At 38.3% G+C, this 24,392-nt stretch overlaps 1 protein-coding gene across 2 annotated transcripts in view; it reads right to left on the minus strand.

Annotated features, from left to right (window-relative positions):
* Positions 1-24,392, minus strand: part of si:ch211-250c4.3 — a 58,028-nt gene that overhangs the window by 14,245 nt on the left and 19,391 nt on the right. For both annotated transcript variants that reach the window (XR_015504902.1, NM_001365219.2), the window contains 1 exon segment: positions 12,701-12,865. Coding sequence is in view for 1 of the 2 variants with exons in the window: in NM_001365219.2 (NP_001352148.2) it covers positions 12,701-12,865 (165 nt within the window). In the remaining variant the exon portion in view is untranslated.

The raw sequence follows: 24,392 nt of genomic DNA on the forward strand, positions 1-24,392 counted from the left end.
AGAATAGTGTCTAGGAAGAACTATTTTAAAAATTAATACATATTATTTGTGATCTGTCAATCCTGCAGATACCATTTCACTCTTAACATTCTCTATCTGGGTCACAATTTTAAGCATTTTCCTTGGACCGTCTAAACAACTGAAATGTGCTAGTGTCATTTTCCACCAATTACCTATACTGTTGTTACACATTTACCTCCCAACCAAATGTGTAGTGTAAAAAATACAACATATTTTAGATACTGTTAAAAATGCAAAAGAACCTACTCCATAGACTATAGAATACACAAGTTATGTCACTCATATCTTTATAAATGGGGAAAAGTGTAACAGTCAATGCTGCAGTCACACTAGAGTTTAAGCATGCGAAATTCTGTCATGCAGCGCTGCGAGAAGGGGATTAAACAAGATGATTAGACATTAAAAAAGTGAGCGATTGGTCCATGTTTTAAATTCCTGTACAGAGAGGTCATGTTTTGATCCTCGATCGGTCTCACGCAGTCACGTGATGTGATTTCGCAGGTCAGAATTCACCAAGCTTGAACTTTGCAACGCAGTGAACTGCAAAACTTGTCGCACGAGCTTGAGTTTCCGGTCTGATGCATTCGCATGCGTATGAATGGAAGTATATGGGGGAAATAAAGTCCAGCGTGACCACAGCTTCAATATGGCGAATAAAGCCTCGTCTGCTAGTACAGAAGCCAATCACCATTCGATATATAGCGAATAAAGCCTGCCTTTTAGTATAGGAGCCAATCATCTATCGCTATAGAATGACAATACTGCGGTGGAGGGGCTTTTACCAGACGTGAGTTTCTGCAGATTTTGTGTGATTTGGATGTTTAGAAATTAAACTAAATGCAGTTTTAATTTTGAACTCAAAAGTTTTATTTAAAACTTTATTTTTATTCGTGTTCCTGATATGAAATTCAGTCGAAAGCTTGGCAAGCTTTTTTAGAAAATTTGATGTTTCCCCATTCAGACAGAATGCCCGAGCATACTGCTCGAAAGGTGTTTTAAAGACGGCTGCCGACTGAAATTACTTGCCGTAACGGGACTTTGCCAAGACTACTGGTCAAAAACTTGGGGTCAGTTTTATTTTTTTCATGTTATTTTATTTATTTATTTATTTTTTGTTTGCTTTAAGAAAATTATTCTTTTCATCAAGGCGGCATTTCCTAAATGAAAAAAAAAGTTTAATTGTTAAGTATTTATTAAAATTTTAAATAACTGCTTTCTTACTGTAAATGAAATAATTAATCCAGTCATTGTTGCTTTAATTACTATTACCATATTAATAATAATATTAATAATAACAATAATAATAATAATAATAATAATAATATTAGACTGATTTCTAAAGGATCATGTGACTCTGAAAACTATGTAATAAAGCTGAAAATACATCTTTAAAATCACTGGAATAAATGATTCAATTAAATTATAAGCAACTTTTGAACAGTTATTTTATAGTGCAAAAACATTTTAAATTTTACAAATTGTTTCTGTATTTTTGATTAAATAAATGCAGCATTGGTGAACAGGAAAAGCTTATTTTAAAACATTTAAAAATCCAGCTGACCCCAAACTTTTGACAGGTAGTGTATATTTTGCAATTTTTGGATACAAGCTTTAATAATGTGTATGGATTAGGAATGCAGAATAAAAATAAGTTAAAATTTTGTAGGTTGTAATTCTATTTTTGCAATATTGTGCTTGAATTTAATTGTATCTTTCAATTTCTAAACACGTTTGGTGATTAAAATATTATTTTAATAAATATATCTGTTTAATAAATCTGTTTTGTTAAATGCACCAAAATACATTGCCTAGAGAAATGAATACAAATATTTATTTTCAAAATGGGGTGTACTTATCATGCTGAATACTGTATATTCTGTCTTAAAATGAGCGAAATCATTTAAACTTAAAACAATATTATTTAATTATTAAATTATTGCTTGTTGCATATCAAAATATTGGCTCTTACTGCTACAAAATATAACAGAGTGTATTTTTGTCACTAAAGAATGAGTGTGATTGAGCTTTTATTAATTATTTATTTATTTATTTATTTATTTATTTATTTATTTATTTATTTATTTATTTATTTATTTATTTATTTATTTGTTTGTTTTAAATGGTAATCTTAAGGCAGTGTAATGAAATGCTTAAGAAGTGTATATTTTGCAATTTTTGGATACAAACTTTAATAATGTGTATGGATTAGGAATGCAGAATAATACTATGCTTTACAATGGTTACTGAACAGTTACTACATTATAATAGGCAGGTAATTAGCCAGTAGCTAATATAATTGCAGCAGTGCTTCTTGTCAGTTAGAGTGATAACAAGCTTCCCAAATCTCTATTTATCCAAGCTTATCCTCTTGGTTCTATCTGTATTTGCATGGTAAATGCTGTTTGATTGATTAGGTGATGATGCCATGGCTTATATAGTTTGCTGTTGTTGACACTGAGAACAAAGACATGCAGGCCTTCGCTGACTTCAAAATGAACTGTGATTGCTCTGAAAGCATCCATGCATCGTGAAGATTCTTGAAAAGAAAGAAGCAAAAACTATTGACCTTGGACTGGAGATAAAGGAATTTGTCTTAAATGTTGCATAAAGCAAAACACCAGATGCAATGCTGTGATGAAGAATATCTGTTCATCTGATTGGTCACGGAGGATAGCTGAAAAGATCAAGGTGTAGAACTAACAAGACAGGCGGAGGACACTACAATGGCGGCAATTGCATATTGTCTGGGGCCTGAATGCTTTTTATGAGTACAGATGAAAGCATGCTGTGAGGGTTTAGGGGTGGTTGGGTAAGGGAGGAGGCTGGCGAGACAGCGTGGTCCATTACAGTGGAGACTGGGGCATGTTTCAGGAGTTCCCCTGCCTTTTGATGTGTGTAACAGCATGTTCCTGCCTGTTGCTTTTTCTCCACAGACAAAAACATGCACAGGGGATCTAACATGCCGGGAGTTCAAGCAGTGTGGTCCACTTACTATTCCTGTGTGACATATTAAAGGAGCAAATTAATTCTGTATCCACTGAACGTTTTTGTCATCCTAACGAACCCATTAACTAAACTATTGTAACCACTGAGCATTTTATTCAGTGGATGTGTTTGATGTTAGGTTATTATTATTATTATTATTATTATTAATAATAGGTGACCATCAAAAAATAACAACCCAAGCTCATTCTGGAAACGTAGCTCCGCGGACATTTCTGGAGACCGCGATTTACGTGGCCGGAGGTACGTAAAGGCCGCGTTTGGTTTTTTTCGAGCGAACGCTGCAGGGCGGTGTGGCGCCGCTCCGCCCCTCCTCTTCGCGCTCGCAGGCCGACGGCTCGCCTCCGAGTGGAGGGCTTTCCCGATGCAATCAGTTTGTCCGCTTAGCTCACAGCGTTGCGTCGGCAGAGCGGAGGCCCCGGAGGAGGAGCCGGCCGCGGTGGACGACGACCGGGATCGAGTCCAGAGAACAGCAGGTTCCGGAAATAAGGTAAGATGAAAAACGGAATCCGAAAAATAAGAGCGAGAACGCGGCGGGATCCGAAAACGCGGTCGAAATCGAAGACGAGGGCTTTTGCTTTTTTTGTTTTTTTTCGATCCGGCGGCTTTTCGCACGAGAACAGCGCGGGCGCAAACGCCGCGCGATCCCGAGAGGCGCCCGGGACATGAAAAAGCGCGCACAGCTGCCTCTCGCGGATCCGCGAAAACAAAAAACGCTCGAATACGTACCTCCCGGGACGTAAATCGCGGTCCGCAGAAACGTCAGCGGGGCTACGTTTCCACAATGAGCCCGGGTTGAAAAATAAATACAATGTTCATACTGTGTTTATAAAGTATTGCAAAACATGTTAAGTGCTTTTGAGGTGGGAGACAGGTAAATTTAGGGAACGGTTTGGTGGTATGAGTAGCTTTAAGGGTGGGTTCAGGTGTTAGGGTTGTAAGAAACAGTTTAATTAAACATGTACAGATGTAATTACATGCAGGTTAATCAATCATAAGTACAACATAAAAATTATGTATTTACACAATAAGTACATTGTTACAAATGAGTGATTTCTGTACATATAGTACATTCAAGAGCATACTAGTTAAGACCACCTAATATAAATAATACCCTTACAGTTTCAACCAATGAGTGGAATCAGACACTAACATGCTATATGAGGTTGTATGGATTTATTCAAATAATAAGCACCATAACTGTTATGAATGGTTGTTAGATCATTTTAGAGCTTTAATAAGTTAATTTTTAGTCCATACATTCATGATTTTTTTTCTGCAGTGCAAAAATAACCATCTTAATATGAAAAACAAATGAATGATTTAAGAAGATACACACTAGAAAAAAAGTCAAGTTACCTGTCAGGGCAGTAAGACAAATATAATTGAAATAAGAAATCTTAGCTACGCTTTTTTTTAAATAAGTATTAAACACTTATTTAAAGCAATTTATTTAGTTTAATCATCTTAAAACTTGCTTGTTAGTTGATTTTTAAACTGTTTGCTTTTATAATTGTGTGAAAATAAAACTAGCTAAACAGGAGAACTCCTCTTTATTTGGACTTGTTGTTATACAGTGCTCTGCATATATCCAAAAACTAGTACACCCAACATTATATGTTATAAAAAAAATATTAAATACAAAATTTTAAAAGAAGAAAAATTAAGAGAAGGAAAATAAAAATAAAAAATAAGTTGTAATTTTGTAAGTTGTAATTTTATTTTTGCAATATTTTGCTTGAATTTAATTGTATCTTTCAATTTCTAAACATGTTTGGTGATTAAAATATTATTTTAAGAAATATGTCTTTAATAAATCAGTTTTTTAAATGCACCAGAATACATTGCCTATAATCACTGAGAAATGAATAAAAATATTCATTTTTAAAATGTGGTGTTCTCAATCATGCCGGATATTGTATATTCTGTCTTAAAATGAATGAAAGCATTTAAAATAAAAACAATATTATTTTATCAATTAAGTCAGGATTAAACACACAGTCAATTCATATGGTCCAAACTTTTTATTCAAATTAGGACTTGACTGTAGGAACAATGCAAAATTATAGCTTGTTGCATATCAAAATACTGATGCTTACTGCTACAAAATATAACGGAGTGTATTTTTGTCACTAAAGAACAGGTGTGATTGAGCTTTTATTTATTTATTTGTATTTTAAATGGTAATCTTAAGACAAGTTATTAAAACAAGCTAATGAAGTCTTAAAAATCCAAGGCTGGTCTTAAATTATGTCTCTGATTGCAATTAAGCTTAATGTACATGTAAAATAGCTAACTTTAAGCTTTACTTATGTAAAAAAAAAAGATAAATAATCACTATCTGATATTGCATATTTGTATTCCTAAAACAAGATTGGTTTTGGCAAAGATTTGGTAAGATTGTAACGCATAAAAGATAGGGACTTTTTGCAGTGGGTTTTATTGTATGTTTTCTATATCCAGTGCAAAATGATAATGTCTTGCATATTTACTGTGAGTGTTGAGTTTAAGATTAAATGTAAGTGGCTTTGGAAAAAAAGTGCCTGCTAAATGTCTAAATGTAAGATAACACATGTATTAGTGTTCTACAAAACTGGAGGTTGTGAGAACCATTTGTTAAATGATTTGCTCTGCATTGTAAAAAGGGCCAGGTTCCACACAATCCATTCATGTTGTCCCAACACAAATTGATTAAGTTAACTTAACACCTTTATTAAATTTATGTGGATTGCACATTAAAAAAAATTAAGTTTTCCCAATGAAATCTAAGAATTGTGTTGTTTCAGCTCATTTTAAATAAGTAGTTTGAACAAGCCAACAATTTTTTATTATTTTTTTATTTTATTTTGAGTGTGATTACCAACATTTAAGTGGGCATATGTTTGATTTCCAGGCAGAAGAACTTTTCTACAAAGTCCCCCTTTCTTATGCCTTTCTTTCTCCTGTGCTTTCTTTGATGACCTTTGAAGTGCAGACCCCCACTGAGCTCACTCAATGTGACCGTGGAAGTCTTTTCCGGCCCTAGGGCCCAACCTGCCAGAGCCTGTTTAGAGTTGACTTTATGAAAAACCATGAACAAATCTACTCTCGTTGAACAGCACTTCGTCCAGAATTCAGGAAGATGTCTACCCACTGTCACAGGTCTTTAATCAGTAGAGACATTCACTTGCTGTGTTGAATCAAAATTAAAACACAATCAAAGTTGTTGCTATCATTCAAAACCTGAAGTCAAGGGTTCATTCATTCAACTGCACCTGCATGTCTCACAGAGTGCTCTTGTGAAAGTAATGTAGTTAACTCTCAAACAAATACGAACACTAGAGGCACATTTAAATGCATTTCAATACCATTTGGAAACATCTCGACTGACTACTTGTGATCTACTTGTGTGTTGTTCATGATCAGGGCTTTACATTAACACCCGCCAACCAGCCAAATGCGGGTAGATTTCAGCGGTGGCTGGTAAAACAGACACTCCCACAAGCCACTTTGGCTGGTTGAAAATAATTTTCCCTGATAATAATTCTTAATATCAGGGTTCGACAATAAGGATGGTCCAATATGCATGCAAAGACGATCTTAGAATTGAGAAGCAACACGACTGACAAAAATCATTCCGTTCGCAACTTCGCGTGAGCAAAGCAGGCGAATACCGAATAAGACGATAATCACTCACGCTAACAGCTAGGGTGATGCATGCGACTGTTTATAACACGTGTGCGCTCCCGTTTCCTTTCATGAAGCAATTGTGTCTAGAAACACAACTGATGCGATCGATTCTCTTAGAGACAAAAAGTTATAAACATGCACCCACTGTTGCGAAGGGATGTTATGCAAGCTGGGGTAGTTCCAAATGCTGCTTTATTATAAGAATGGTCAATCAGGCAAGGGTCAAACACCAGTATAAACAGTGTAGTAGGCAATCCAGAAGCAAATCCAATAAAACAGGCAAAAGGTTCGGGGCAGGCAGAAAAGGGTCAAAACACGATAAACAGTCCAAAAGTCAAAAACACCCCTGCTGAAAAATCCAGCCTAAACCAGCCTAGGCTGGTTGGCTGGTTTTAGCTGGTCGACCAGGCTGGTTTTAGAGGGGTTTTGGCCACTTCCAGGCTGGTTTCCAGCCATTTCCAGCCTGGTCTTAGCTGGTCAGGCTGGGAGATGACCAGCTAAAACCAGCTTGACCAGCCTAGCCAAGCTGGGAGTCCAGCCAAAACCAGCTATATCCAGCTTAAACCAGGCTGGTCAAGCTGGTTTTAGCTGGATTTGGCTGGTCATTTTCCAGCCTGACCAGCTAAGACCAGGCTGGAAATAGCTGGAAACCAGACTGGAAATGGCCAAAACCCCTCTAAAACCAGCCTGGTCGACCAGCTAAAACCAGCCAAACAGCCTAGGCTGGTTTAAGCTGGATTTTTCAGTAGGGACAGGCATAAGGAAACAAGGAAAAACGCTTATGTAAGGACAGCAACAGCTTAACAAAACTTGGCAACATGTGTGTGGAACAGAGGGGTTTAAATAGTCCAAATAATCACTGTGTGAGTGGCTTCAGCTGTGAGAGTTTAATCAGTCTGGATCTTGAACCGGTTGTGTGTGTGTGTGGCCTGACTGGGTGTTGTAGTCCATAACATGGCAGATATGTAGTTCAAGGAGAGTGAATATTTTCCAGCGAACTCTGGTGGTTAGCGATCGCTGGTAATCATGACACCCACAGTCTTGCTACTTTCAAGATTTCCAGAGTTGACCTATTGTAAGCAGCGCCCGTTGCTTTCACTGTAACCATTTTTTAAACAGATTATTTATGGGTCTAACATTACCCGTGTGTGTGTGATCATCCTTTCATTATCACACGGTATGTTTTTTACCTGCTTTCTTTTGGGTTAATATGGTTTAATTATCATTTTCTACAATAACATTGCTTTAATTGGAGATTAACTCCCCATTTATGTGTAGTTAACTGGTGATCTGGGACCTTTAACCAGGACAAATTACTGTGCATATGTTTTGTTAAATAAAAAGTGGCGAGTGGCTAGTAATGTTGAAAAACTACAAGCCACAGTGGCTGGTGATCAAAATTGTTAATGTTAAGCCCTGTTCATGATGCACAATAAATCTTGTTAATGGACACTGAACACATAATAGAAGGCATCAAACACTGACTGACAACAAAACCTGCGACCATTTTGATAGTATTCTCTCAACCTGGACTGCCTTAATTCACCTGTTGCTATAATAAAAAAAAGAATTGTAGTGTCCAGTGATTTAGCTCTTAAATTTGATAAGTTTGCATTGCTTTATACCTTTTACAATATCTGCTTTTTAGATTGCATCCATGTTCAGCAAAGAACATTATAGGGTTGTTACTAATTTAGTTACAAAATAGAAAGTAAAAACAATGACAGACATGTCAGAAAAACACGCATCACCCTACAAAGCATGGTCAATCATGTTGATGTTGTTCCTGTGGTTTTGGCCTGAAAGCATTCAAGCCACATGCACCATTTTGTTCTGAGATAGAAAACACACATGTGGTTCAGATTTTTATATGCTACAGATTGTTAACTTAATTAAATCTGAGCAGCTGTATGATTTACCTAACCCAGGCTCATTCTGATTACGCACTCCTATATACATTTCTGGAGAGAGCAAAATACATCCCACACTCTCAGAAATAAAGAGCTGTCACTGGGGTGGTACCTTTACAAGAGGTGCAAATTTGTACCTAAAAGGTCCATATTAATACCTCAAGGGTACATATGAGTACCTAAAAAGTACAAAAGTGTTCCTCTTAAAATTTGTAGGTAATTTTTTAAGGTACCAATATGGACCCTTTAAGTACAAATGTGTACCTTTTGAAAAGGTACCACCCCCCAGTGACAGCTCACGTACCTTTATTTCTGAGAGTGCAGGAGCTACGTTTTTTTGCAGTTTATGTTTTCATGAGTCCACCAGAGGCCGCTGTATGCTTTTTCAGATGTCAAATTTCTCTCGTGAGTACCATTCGTACCTGCTGTTTTCACGTAAATTCACCACAGGCTGCTGCCGACTGACTGATTTACTGACTGACCAACCACCACCCTCCCCATTCCCTAAACCCAAGCAATAGTATTTTATAAAGCACCAATTGACCCGCCCACCCTCTTCCCTAAACACAACTGCAGTATTTTGAAAAAAATCTAAAAAAAAGAAAAGCCCCTAATTTTTACCACGTTTTCAGATTTTACAATGTTCTCACCCTGTTATTTACTCATTCAATCATTAATTCATTTTCTTTTTAGCTAAGTCCCTTTATTAATCTGGGGTCGCCACAGCGGAATGAACTGCCAACTTATCCAGCATATGTTTTTTACGCGGCGGATGCCCTTTCAGCTGCAACCCATCTCTAGGAAACATCCATACACACTCATTCAGACTCATACACTACGGACAATTTACCCCACCCAATTCACCTGTACAGCATCTTTTTTTACTGTGGGGGAAACCGGAGCACCCGGAGGAAACCCATGCGAATGCAGGGAGAACATGCAAACTCCACACAGAAACGCCAACTGACCCAGCCAAGGTTCGAACCAGCGACCTTCTTGCTGTGAGGCGACAGCACTACCTACTGCGCCATAGGGTGGCCCCCTTCTTATTAACTTATTTAATTTTTTAGCTTTTGTTTTTGTCTTACCTGCTTTCTGAAACCGTTCTTCACAGGACTCGAACCCCATTGTTGCCTCAACTCTGCGTCTTAAGTCCACTAACGTATGTGTTGAGCTACCGGACAAAATGATAACAGCGGGAAAGCCATGCATACGGAGGTAATTAGTCAGCTGGTAAGCGCAAAAAGGAAAGTTGTCATACCACCCCATCGCATTTATTTTAAAGATGAAATGCAGCCATACGTAGCTTTGGCTACATAATTCACGATCTCCAGAAGCATATATATGGCTAAACTTTCAGAATGAGCCTGTAATGGATTTACCAGAATTCTTTTGCATTTTGGCACTTTGCAATAAATAACTGCTAAATAACCTAAACATTTGTTGCAGATTTAGTTGAGCATATTTATTTTTGTATGGTTTACACTGGTATTCATCTGCTTTGCAATTAAACAAAACAAAAATGTCATGCCTGAGAGAGCTTCTCTCAATGATACCAAACCAAAACACAGGAAAAGACTTTTGTCCTGAACAATGTCAACATGGGACACATAAAAACAAATGAAATCCATGTGAGAGGACATGAGGTCCTTTGAAACGAATACCCCCTCTGTGTATGGGTCGAAAAAGGGCTGCATCCAGAAGCTCTGTTAGTTAAATAGACTTTTATCCATCCTAGCTAAAAAACCCTAAACCCTACACTCAAAACAGCTGGATTTACACTAAGACGGTATAAACCAATAATCCTTTCCCCCAGGCATCAATATGGGGCTTTACCCACAACAAATTACTACTCCAAGACTTTGTATTTTGAATTCAGACCTACAGAGATGCTTTTAAACCAACATAGGCTCATTCTGAAAACGTATCTCTATATACATTTCTGGAGATCACAAAATATGTAGCCAGAAGTACGTATGGCTACATTTCATTTTTAAAACAAACACTTTGGAGTGGTATGACGCTGTTCCTTTTCACGCTTACCAGCTGACCGATTACCTCCATATGGATGGTTTTCCTGAAACCAGTTTGTCTGGTTAGCTTGCCATGTAAGTTGGTTGACTTGAGACAGAGAGGAGTTGAGCACGACAACAGAGTTCGAGTCTGATGAGGAACGGTTCCAGAAAGCAGGTAAGATAAAAACAGAATCCAAAAAATTCAATAAAGAAGTAAATAACGGTGAGAATGTGGTAAAACGTGGTGAAAATCAGGTGAGGGCTTTTCTTTTTCTGGATTGCTTTTTCAAATTGTTGGTTGGGTTTAGGGAAGTGGGTGGGCGGGTCAGTCTGTGCTTTTGAAAATACTATTGGTTGGGTTTAGGGAAGGAGGAGGTTGGCTCAGTCGATTGGTCAGTCAGTGAATCATTCAGTCAGTCAAAAGCGGGCTCTGGTGGATTTCCGTGAAAACAGCAGGCACAAATGGCACTCAAAATTCAATCTGGAAAAGCGTACACAGCGCGAAAAAAAGAACTGCAAAAAAACGGAGCATTTGGGACTTATTTGGTGGTCTCCAGAAATGTATATAGAGGTACGTTTTTTTAGAATGAGCCTGGGTTGCTTTAAACCATTTCAACTTGATAAGTATGTTGTGTTTTCAAATCTGGAACCACAAACAAGTTTGAAATTAACTTTTCACAGTTACCAGCCATTCAGAATTTTTAAATGCTAATAAAAAACATCAGTAATAACAATTAGTGATGATTAAATCTACAGCTTAGATATAAAAAAAAATCTATCTCATTCTCAATAGTTTTTCGCAGATACAAAATCTGGGAACTATTTATCTGTAGTGTCTTTGTTAAATGTATTCAATATAGTAATAACAGTTGGTACATTTACTTAATAAATATTATTCATTAAATATAATAATAAATACATAAATTAGTTGTTATGTGTATCGTTACGATGTAACAAAAACACTACAATATGTGTGACCCAAAAATCTTTGTAATTTATCTTAAAACCTCTAACAGCAAATGTTTCGTCATAAATTCCAAATTAAGCTCACTTCAAATTGATTGTTCAATGGTAAACACTGAAGATAAGCAAACAGGCTATAAATTCATAAAGCGATAAGTTATTATTTTACAGACTGGTTGCGCCATTCTGTATGTGCATTCTAATGTTCAAGGTGGTACTTGAAAACAGTTAATCTAATCAGCAGCAGGCAAAAGTTCACTTTTTTAAAGTGGCTTTGAGTTGAAATGAGTTTAAAGTAAAAAAAAAAAAAAAATTCAACTCGAAGTGAAAGGGACATCAATACCTTTTACACTTACTTTAAAATTGTGGCTTCTCTCTCAGTTTGCAAACCTCTTTATGCTTTATTTTTCTAATGTTTGATCTTTTAAGGGAAGGGCCCTGATAATGATTACATACAAATCGAAAGATTCATAACCTGAAAAATTGGCTAAAGCATTGATATACGTTGCCCACACTGTAGATTTTTACACACATTTAGTAGGGTTTTGGTGTTCATTCCAATAACTGATCTATACAGTTTTGTTTTGGGCAAGTATGCTAGGGGTGTATCTGGAGGTTCGGAGTCTTTTGATTGACATTTATTCTGTTGCTAAGGCATGTCAAACATCTTTGTACCTTTTAGCAAAAATATATTGTCTGTTCAATTTTATATGACTAAATTTTAATCATTAAACCTTCAAAAGTAAGACTGGACAACACTGAGTAAGCTTTTAATTGTAGAGACACACCATTAAACACCACACCAAACAAAAAGTAAAGAAGGAATGAAAACTATGTGTCTGAGGAATGCTAACCTTGGTGTTTTTTGCATTGAAATGGGACAAAACTAAATAAAAAATACAGACTAAGCAACAGCTACCAGCATGTAGGCATGTTTTCTTTCTCAAAGACCTCAACCAGTTATTTGACATGCAGAACTGGACAAAAGCAGCTGACTATGTCTGATTAAAACCCAAATAAATTGAAAGCTGACCAGCACTTTTTTAAAACACCTGCCATCGCCTGCTGGCCACCTATCAGCTGGTGTGTTCCCAGACTTAAAGATGAGTCTGTTTATACCTCTTTAGTCTTGATCACCCTTCCTTCCTTCTGCAGGCCACAGATCTGTTTCTGTAGTCGGAGGTTATGTTCTTGTAGCTGTCCAATCTTCTCTATGAGTTGGCAGATGTGCTCTAGATATCCCAGTCCAGAGCCCAGTGGGTTGGATTGACAGGCCTGGTTCACCTGGTTGACAAGATGAAACAGAGACAAAATCATTTTATTATTATTTTGTTTATTTTTGTGGCGCTGGACACTAGGACTGCTCCCTTGGAGAAAGACCCCCACTTCTCTCTGGACAATAGGTATACTTTAAATAAAGGGATTACTGAGACATTTATGTACACCTATGGGGGGGTTAGGAAACTTTTGTGGAGTAAGCCAAGAAGAACAGCGTGAACAGCATCCTATTGTTTAAAAGCTAATGGCTTAATTGATGTGCTAATGCACACAAAGAAAAGCAAAGGTTCTTACAGTAGAGATCCTTCCAGGAGCATGCCTGCACGTCTACAGGTGAACCAGAAGATTTTTAAAGTGATGATGTAAGACATAATAATCTCCACCTACTGTTTAACGGTAAAAACTTTTTACAATCACTGTAAAATTCCTAATATGATTTATAACAGCTATGAACACAGATTCAGGCAAACAATGACAGACTTTTCCAATAGTTTTCAACATTTAATTTAAATGAGAACAGATTTCAATAGTCAACGGTACAACATTGATATTTAAAACCAATACTGAAATGTTGTGTATTAAAATGGATTTAAATGAATATTTACTGTACATATTGCACAATCCCCGTGTAGACTTTTGCTCCTAACTGAAGAGATGAAAAGTTAATTTTTTTTCAGTTAAAAGTTGAGAAGAAAATCGTAACTGATACTGTTATTTTGCTCCTGAATCTAAAACGTAACTGGTCCCACTTTATATTAAGTGTCCTTAACTACTATGTACTTACATCAAAAAATAAACACAATGTACTTACTGTGTTCATAAAGTATTTGAGAACACTTGTGGTGCTCTTGAGTATGGATAGGGGTTGGGTTAGGGACAGGTTTGGTGGTGTGGGTAGGTTTAAGGGTGGGTTGAGGTGTAGGGAATGGTCAGCAGTGTATTTACAAATGTAATTACAGAAGTTAATTACAGATGTAATTAAATACAGGTATTTAATCAAGCATAAGTACACAATAAATACATGTATTTACACTATAAGTACATTGTAACAAATTATTAATTCCTTTGTAAGTACATATTAGTTAAGGCCCTATAATATAAAGTGGGACCAGGTAACTAGTTTAAAGGTGTGATTTATCTGTAGCAAGTGTTTTATCTTTATTTGTTGACTAATCCTTCCATCATTGGTTGCAAAGGTGCAGACGTGCACGTTTAAAAAAAAAATCAAAAGAAATTTCAAACAAATATTTATACAATCATCAACATTCCGAAAAGTGTCCCAACAAAAGCAGGATGTGAGTTCAGTTCTCAGGCCTTTTCCCTCCAAAAGCTTTTCCATGCCACTTACGTCCAATCCAGTCCCAAAGCCCAGCAATAATGGAAACACAGGGGCTAAACAATAGAAGACATGACGGAGAGATGAAATACTAGAAGCTGACATCACTCGTTTCCTCAGACAGAGTGTGAGATCCTCGGCAGGTCACGCTTCTCCCTTGACCATGAACTTTTCTCATGCCTTCCTGGTAGTAGTATTTTACTTTACAATCATAATTACATCATTGCTTCAAATGAATTTGTAGCTTCGTGAATCAAAATTACACATAGATCTTGTTAAAGATCATACCAGTGGCACTGGTGAGCCACTGAAGTCTAATAATACTCTAATAGAAATCTTCTGGTGAGAAAAGGTAGAGTAAAGTAAGAATTTTTTTTTTACTATAGGTAAAATAGGTGTAGATTACCTGTTTACAGCTGGTATTTAAATGCATTTTAGTTGATCTTATCACAAGTAAATACCTGATGTTTTAATTAATCTATCCCAGCTAGCAAAAATCATGTGGCTCAAATCCGGCCCACATACCACATGGAATGATGGCACTTGGGCAGTCCGCTCCTGTTTGCCAGATCTGGGCCACAAAATAAGCCATAGCAATGCCACATATCACCCATAATTCAACCAAATGAACCAGAACTGACCCTATTCAAAAGGTGTTAAATGTCAAAGAGCTATGATTTGAACCCTATAATAATCAAAAAATCACTGTACTTGATCTTTACCAAAAGTGACCTTTTTATATATTGGTAACACTTTACAATAAGGTTCATTATTTAATGCATTTACTAACATGAACTAATCATGAACAACACTTGTACAGCATTTATTAATCATATTTGAACATTTACTAATGCATTATTAACATTCAAGTCCACGCTTGTTAACATTAGTTAACGCACCCTGAGTTAACATGAACTAACAATGAACTACTGCATTTTCATTAACTAACATTTATTAACATGAATAAATACTGTAGTTAATGTATTGTTCAATGTTTGTGTATGTTAGTAAATGCATTACTTAACATTAACTAATGAACCTTATTGTAAAGTGTGACCCATATGTTTTAGGATAACAGTACCATACTTGCCTCATTTTACCACAGCTGCTTTGAGCGAAAACTACCTTTATCCAGAGATACTTACCCATGTTTGCCATATCTCATCTGGGCAACTATAGGCTCACAGCCACATTAACCAGAGCTTACTGTGCCGAATATTTGCCAAAAGTGGTCCACATATGTTTTAAGATAATTGGGCCACATTTTCCATGTCTTCTCTGGGCAACTATAGGCTAACAGCCACATTAGCCGGAGTTTACTGTGCCAAATACTTGCCAAAAGTGGCTCACATGTGTTTTAAGATAACTGGGCCACATTTGCTATATGTTCTTGGGCCACTTTAGGCTAACAGCCACATTAGCCAGAGCTTACTTTGCCGAATATTCGCCAAAAGTGGCCCACATTTGTTTTAAGGTAACTGGCCCACATTTGTCATATCTTCACAGGGCCACTTCAGGCCCAAAGCCAAATTAGCCAGAGCTTACTGTGCCGAATATTTGCCAAAAGTGGTCCACATATGTTTTAAGATGACTGGGCCACATTTGCTATATCTTCTCTTGGTCACTTTAGGCTCACAGCCACATTAACCAGAGCTTGTTGTGCTGAATATTCGCCAAAGGTGGCCCACATATGTTTTAAGATAACTGGGCCATATTTTCCATGTCTTCTCAGGGCAACTATAGGCTAACAGCCACATTAGCCAGAGTTTACTGTGCCAAATACTTGCCAAAAGTGGCTCACATGTGTTTTAAGATAACTGGGCCACATTTGCTATATGTTCTTGGGCCACTTTAGGCTAACAGCCACATTAGCCAGAGCTTACTTTGCCGAATATTCGCCAAAAGTGGCCCACATTTGTTTTAAGGTAACTGGCCCACATTTGTCATATCTTCACAGGGCCACTTCAGGCCCAAAGCCAAATTAGCCAGAGCTTACTGTGCTGAAAATTTGCCAAAAGTGGCCCACATTTGTTTTAGGATAACTGGGCCACATTTGTCATGTCATCTCTAGGCCACTATGGACTCAAATCCACATTAGCCAGAGCTTGCTGTGCCGAATATGCACCAAAAGTGGCCCACATCTGTTTTAAGATAACTAGGCCACATTTTCCATATCTTCTCTGGGCCGATATAGGCTAACAGCCACATTAGCCTGAGTTTACTGTGCTGAGTATTTGCCAAATGTGGCCCGCATGTGTTTTATGATAATTGGGCCACATTTGCCATGTCTTCTCTGGGTCTCTTTAGGCTCAAATTCACATTAGCCAGAGCTTGCTGTGTAGAATATGCACCAAAAGTGGCCCACATCTGTTTTAGGATAACTGGGCCACATTTTCCATATCTTCTCTGGGCTACTATAGGCTAACAGCCACATTATTCAGAGTTTACTGTCCCAAATATTTGCCAAAAATGACCCACATATGTCCTAAGATAACTGAGCCATTTGCACTTACACATGTGAGCCACCTTGGGTTTAGACCCAGATTAGCACTAAAGGACTATGCCACATTTTTGCCAACTGTGGCCCACATTTGTCTTTCCTCATTGATAATTTTCCACATGGGCCACATTAGGCTCACATTCAGATTACATTTGTCCATCAGTGCCAAATCTTTCCCTTTAATGGCCCCTTTTTGCCTTTATACAGGTGGGCCACTTCAGGCTCACATTCATTTTGTCTAGGTCGAAGGAAGACCACAAGTGCCCACATTCATATGCTATCTGGGTATTTGCCCATTTTCATCCACATTCCTGACTTCTTACAGAATATGGCCTAGAGGCGGGTGTATGGGTAGGTTTTGATCTAAGTATGTCAATGAAGCTCACAAAATATGAATAAAAAGGAAACAAGGTCAAAAGATTTTTTTCTTATCTGTTGATGAACTACACTGAAGGCTGTGGGGTCCTCGATGATGAGTCAAGAGCACAAAACTGGGGGGTGGGGGGGGTGGCCACAGAGGAATGAACCACCAACTCATCCAGCAAGTTTTTACGCAGCGGATGCCCTTCCAGCCGCATCCCATCTCTGGGAATCATCCACACACATTCACACACACACTCCTACACTACAGACAATTTAGCCTGCCCAATTCACCTGTACCGCATGTCTTTGGACTGTGGGGGAAACCGGAGCACCCGGTTATAGATCTCATTGCTACAACCACCAGTTGAGCTACTTGGACCTGCAACTGAGCTTGGTTTCTCCCAAGGTTTGTTCTCTACTTCTGTCAATTGGTGGAGTTTTGGTTAACTGCCACAGTCACTTCTGACTTGCTTGATTGGGACTAGTGGAGTTGTTCTTCAGTGGATCATCCTTAAAAAGGGACATTTGTAATACAATGAAATATTTTTCAATTTAATGTTTCAACCAGTATTCTTCCACTACTCCACTACAAATGTCAACATATACTCATATAATAATCCTCTATATCTGTCAATTAAATATAATAAGCTACAACTGAAACAGTGCAATCTTTCAGGCTTTGTGTGAATGAACAACAGCCATTCTCTTATTCACATTCAAATTGGCAGCCAAACTGGTGGCACATAACAAAGTGCTCGCTCATAAAATAACATCAAGCACCGGTACTTCACGTAGTATGTAGGGAAGCCAAAAGCTCTAGCAGGCCTTCATGAATGCAAAAAAATGACAGATCGTATCTACTTCCTTTGCCCAGGGTCCCAAGTGGCCAAGGAGAAGGGAAGACACAAAGGTTTGGGAAAGCCCCTCTCCTTTTCTCCACCTCCTTCCCTTCTAAATGTGGAAGATTTGTGTTTCTCACGTGCTTTTCTGCAAAGACTAAAAGTAGGGATTGTATTGATAATAAAAAAAACATGGAGATAATTTTCTATAAAGCTGTTAACACTTAAGCTTGACATTATGGTTATTGATTGTGTATGGTGTGAATGCAGTGTGGCTTTCTCTCTCTGCTGTGAGGATGTGGTTTTTGAAACCGCATTTCTGAAGATCAAAACAAACTGAGGAAAACAATTGTGCATATGCCTTTGGGCTGGTTTGCAAAAACAATATTTTTCTAATTGCATAACCTCTGTATTACCAAATATGAGGAAATATATCATAACTCCATTCAGGCGTGTCTGAGAAAATAATCCTTTATTATTGGAATTTTTTTTTCAGTGGGTTAAGTTGAAAGCGATAGTTAATGTGACACCAGTAAAAAGGAATCAAGGTCCAGATGTGGGGTTTATTCAGAAATATTATTGTTTTTGTTTTTACGGTCATCATAACCCTCAAACAGTTAAGAAATATCAATTGTGGTAAATGCCATGGCTGGCTTCTTAGTGAGTGATGTATTTAAAGTAGAGATCTACGCGGGACTAAATTTTGAATCTTTTCTTTCAACCAAGACCATTTCTTTTTTAATTCGTTCACAGTGCGATGTTCAGACCCTACTGGGTTAACTGCGTCAGCTAAATTCTCTCACTCCATTTTTTTTATTTTGTTATTAATTCCGGAGGACAAACTTGCAAATAACAGTTTTTCCCCAGTCTACCTTCAACAGGAGCACCTCCAATTCACATTCTGTGAAGTTTCTCTTCTTGCTTGCTTTTGCCATTGCTTTTTCATTTGGTTTTCCCAAAGTGGAGTCATTACCATATTCATACGAGGGAGGAGACAGGGACTCGTGCATATTGCGCTCAATTTCACAGTAATTCGAATGTACAAAGAGAATAAGTTTCCCTTAGTTGTTTTATGTGTTGCATACAACTGACAGCTTTGTCCGTACGCAATGTTTTAGTATTAATTCAACGCAAGTCTTTGTACATGAGGCCCCTGGTGATTACGAGGTTAAAACTAAAATGATATTGCTGGCTGAAATGATGTCTTATAAAATAAGCCTTGTGTATTTATCCAAAAAAAAAGTCCAGCGAGACCAAAAAGATGTGTTGATATCCTGCATTTTTCTGTGTATCTAAAAGCCATTGAAAACCTTTCAAGTGTCGTGACCTGTTACGTCACATTTCGAGGTGTCAGCCAAAAGCTTGAAGCTGGATGTGGCGCACACAGTGCCGGTCTCCATGCCTCATCTATCATTAGATTAAAGTCGCTCACACTTTAGAAATGTTTGCATTATGACTATGTTTATATGCTACAGCTGAGGAATTCAGCTCCTCAACTGTAGCCTTCCTGGGGGTGACTGAGGGCGGCAATAAGGGCAAGAGCAATTATGCTGTCTTCATTCCTCCTTGACACAATAGTTCGCTCTGCTCCATGCATCCGTCAACTCAGACTCAAAAATGCTTTTAATGTCCTATAGACCCAGTGAGACTCACATATGTGCTATCTGGCAACCAACCAGACACATGCATCTGGTTAACAATCAAAGTCTGTAATCTCTTTTTTATTTCCAAATTCCCATTTTAAAAACTGTGAATAAGCCTGTCTACAAGTTGGCTCTTCACTGGTCCAAATCTGATTGCTTAGGCCACACATAATTTGAGTATACAGGATTCCGCTGAACTGGAAACTGTGCATCATATGCCCCTTGTGTATTCATTTCTGAAATATTTGAGCTAATTTGATAATGCTTTCATCCTTCGATAATAAATAAAAGATAACTGGTCACAAACAACATTCGCTGCAGATTTTATTTGACTCCTTTATGGAAAAACTGCCATTTTTAAAGATAATAAACATCTCCTTTACTCAGCTTTTGAAATGGTACCATCAGGATGCAGGTTTAAATTTCCAGCCCGAAGAAATGCTTATACAAAGTCATTCATCCCAATTGCAGTTGTTTTATTAAATCGGATCCCCGTAAAGTGAATGGTGCGATTGTTAAGAATGATCTGCAGTAATATGTAATGGGCTTATTCGTTTTTAAGTTTTTAATTCATGTTTGTGTCTTGATGCATGTTGCTATTATGTATTAGTGTTGTATGGTTGTATGTATGTTACCAGTGTTAAAGACAAATTTCCTTTCTGTGCCAAACAGAACAGGCAATAAAGTTTAAACTAAACTAACTCAAAAACAGTTTTCTGCCATTGATCTGGGACAAAGGGCTTATGAAGCCCTTTAGCTTATGTCTCGGCATCTGGTCGAAATGTGCAATGTTCAAAGTGAGTTGATGCTAACTCTGTACTGGGCTTTGTAGCACTAGTGGCAGTGGAGATGTTTACTCCTCTACTGTGAGCTTCTTAAAACTAATAAAACATCCGATTAAATGTTTCACCTCACAATTTAAGTATTTTAAGGGTTGACTTTGGTTTCTTGGGATAGCATGGGGTGGGCTTAAGAGTGGTCTACTGGACAATGTAATTGACAGCTCTCTGTCATGGAAAAAGACTTCAGTGTGTGTGCTTACATGCCACCTCTTTCAGGCAGACCCAGGTACGGTTCACGGGTGCGCACCCGAGTTCATAAGACATGCTCACACTAGCTAAACGTACCGTACTTTGACGTCAAACAAACTCGGGGAGCGGACCAAAAGTGCTATTGTGAAAGCACCCTAAAATGCGATAAGTGAAAATGGCAAAAACTGCACTTTTTTAGCAGAGGAAGTAAAAAACATCCGACTTCCTGTTGGGTTTGAGATTTTGCTCCAAGTGAATTTTTTGGAGGTATTGCCATGTTTGATGTGTGTGCCAGTTTTCGTATGTGTGCATGAAATGTAGCTCGGGGGCCAAGTCAAAACTGCATAGATAGCGATTTCGAGCCATTTTGCCACACCCACTTCCGAAACTTAATAAACGTACATTTTCACTACTTCTGGCACTTTTTTAACCCAGGCTCATTGTGGAAACGTAGCCCCGCGAATGTTTCTGGAGACCGCGAAATACGTCCCGGGAGGTATGTATTTGTGCAGTTTTTGTTTTCACGAATCCGCGAGAGGCCGATGTGCCACCCTTTTTCGCGTCTTGAACGCCAATCGGGAGCGCACGCTGTTTGCGCCCGCGCTGTTCTTGCGTGAAAAGCTGCTGGAGGCCGCTGTCGAGCGACCGTCTGTCTGACTGACCGACTGACTGAATGATCGACTGGGCGGCCGGCGGATCGGCCATTCGGCAGACTCAGCCACCCTCCTGTTCCTTCTTCCCTAAACCCAAGCATCAATTTACAAAAGCCATCAAAAAAAAAAAAAAAAAAAAGCCCTCATCCGATTTTTTGCAGAGTTTTTGGATTTCGCCGCAATTTTAAAAAAATTATTTTTTGGATTCTGTTTTTCATCTTACCTGATTTCTGAAACCGCTCTTCCCCGGACTCGAACCTGGTCATCGCCGTGGGTGGCTCCTCCTCTGGGCCTCCGCTTCGCCGACGTAACACTATGGCTAAGCGGACAAACTGGTTGTGGCGGGAAAGCCCTCCACGTGGAGGTGAGCCATCACAGCCGGCGAGCGCTAAGAAGAGAAGCGTAGCGCCCCGTAGCGTTCGTTCGAAAAAACGAAATGCAGCCAAACGTACCTCCGGCCACGTAATTGGCGGTCTCCAGAAACGTCCACTGGGCTACGTCTTCAGAATGAGCTTGGGTTGCACTTTTTTGTTTTGTGAGATTTCGAGCATGTTTAGACCCTCAAAATGGCGATTCATGCGAATAATAAGATGAAGAAGAAGAAGAAACAAAGCAATTCCAATAGGGCCGAGCAGTATTGCTCAGTATGCTCAGTCCCTAAATACAAAATTGTCTGCCATTTAATCACTAAACCTACAATTATCAGTTTTCTGTAAAAGTTACATTCATTTGATTGTTTTAAATGGGAGAATTTGTAATCAATTAAATTCTCAGAGTTTCATTATTTTATCGTTCTACCGTCTTCTACATCTGTGAATGAAATTAATAGCAAGTTTTCATTTTTGAAGGAAGTTTGCCTTTATGAATGAATGCATTTTGTTTAATTTCGCAGTATATCAGCGTTGAAAGTTATCAATCAGTCTATTGTGATTAGCATACACCTGCTGTACATTTAAATCTTCACTGTAGCTCTGTGTCCTTCCTACCCTCATATGTTAGGAACAAATCAGATTAGAAGTGAGAGAGAGAGAGAGAGAGAGAGAGAGAGAGAGAGGCCCTTTGAAGTTGTCATGTTTGAAGCGGATGGGGGAAAAAAAGCTCATAGTCCCTTTTCAATATCCTCTTCCTCAGGCCACAGAGCTCCATTAAACTCGCATAGGAATTAGCTTATTAGCTGTGGTGACAGGTGATGATGAGGGCCAAGTTTACCGCCCTGGCTACCTGTCATCATAGCTCCCATAAAGTCGACCATTCGTATAAAAAAAAAGTTCAGTCGCTGGCCACCAAAAGACCTAGAAGCTATCAAAGAGGCATTATTTGAGTAAATATGTGAGTAATTTGAGCTATTTGACACCTGTTTGATGCATCCAGGGAAGCTTGGACGAGTATGGTGGACTGAGGGAAACAGGCCAGATGAGAGGCAATGGCTGTTCCAGCTGCAATCTGCACAGCAATCTGCATGCTCTCTCAACACAGATGAACAGGTGCTGTGTGATGTGGCGGCCACGTTAAAGGGAAGAGATCTGAAGCTTTCCCTGCAGTACATCCTCTAGGCTCTCAGTACTGTACTTCAGCACATCTCCCTCAGTGATCTGTTGTGGTTGCTGTGGTGGTTATCATTAATGCATCATCATTATACACATAACATGTTTGCCACAGTAGAAGCTGACCTTCAACTGGTAAACTATTTGTATATTTAAAAAAATATATATGATACAACTTAAATCACACAAATGTCGGCCACAGCCATGTCACCCTGCAGCCAAAGACCGGTTACTCACTGCAGCTAGCAGGGCCTGGTCAGTACCTGGATGGGAGACCATATGGTATAACTAGGTTTAACTAGGCTTTCTCACGCCAACATAACAAGCTGAGAAGAACTTATAGAGACTTTAGTGTATATATATATTTGGACAACATAGATTTTACATTGATAACTCAAAATATATCAAAATTTGTTTATATTGTGCCTCTTTAGTTAAACCAAAGTCATTTTAAGGCAAGTCATTTCATTCGTTGGTCATCTTTGAAACGCCTCTCGGGCAGTATGCTCTGGCATTCTGTTTGAATGGAGAAACATCAAATTCTCCAAAACTACTTGCCAAGCTTACGATTACATTTCATATTACGAATAACCAATAAAGTTAAACAACAACGATCTCTGTCTGGTTTGAGCCCTTCCCCCAGAGAACTTTCATTCTATAGCGATCACTGATTGGCTCCTGTACTAGAAGGCAGACTTGGGTAGAATTGGGTAGGCTAAATTGTCCGTAGAGTATGCGTGTGTGTGTATGTGTGTGTGGATGTTTCCCAGAGATGGGTTGCGACTGGAAGGGCATCCGCTGCGTAAAAACCTGCTGGATAAGTTGGCGGGTTATTCCGCTGTGGTGACTCCGGTTTAATAAAGGGACTAAGCCGACAAGAAAACGAATGAATGAATGATTGGCTCCTGTAATAGAAGGCGGGGCTTCAATCGCCATATTGACAGTTACCCTTTTCCCCTTTCAAAAGTATAGGAGTGACATGTGTATTCTGTAGTCTTTGGTTAAACCAAAGAGCATAGAATCACTAAGAAGCGACACTCTAGTGCGATTTTGGAAACAGCCACTAGATGGCAGCCATTTTGGAATGAAAATTCCAATAGAACAACAGCATATTATAAGTCAAATAAAACTATTAAAAGTGCTGATGATTGTGATAGTAAGTGTTGTATTGTCGTCTTTCAGGTGTATCTCAGCTTTAATGCACTTTTTAAATAAATAAATAAAAAACAAAGCAGCTGCTTGCCATCGCGAGATCTAATAGACAGCCCAACACTTTCACTCCAAAATGGCGGAATCCGGGGCTGTTTCTGGGCGCTGCTGTTTAAATGAAACTTTTTGTTGAGTGTCGGATCTTCATCATTTTAAGCTCTTTGGTTAAACTGGGTTTGAGTGTTTTGTTTCAAAATGCCAGTTAAACAGTTAAAATTCACCAGAAAAAACAGTGGGCAACACATGCCAACTTTATCTTTTTTTAACATAAAAACTGGAATTTAATGTAGTACGGGTGACATTTTACTGCAAATAGTTTACCGTACCATTCTGACTTAAATCAATTATGTCAATACTCTATTTTTTATTTAAATATTTCACTCTGCATATCTTAGAAAACACTTTTTAGTATCAT

Source organism: Danio rerio, chromosome 13 (assembly GCF_052040795.2).
Source record: "Danio rerio strain M-AB ecotype USA chromosome 13, GRCz13ab, whole genome shotgun sequence".
NCBI classification, from domain to species: domain Eukaryota; kingdom Metazoa; phylum Chordata; class Actinopteri; order Cypriniformes; family Danionidae; genus Danio; species Danio rerio.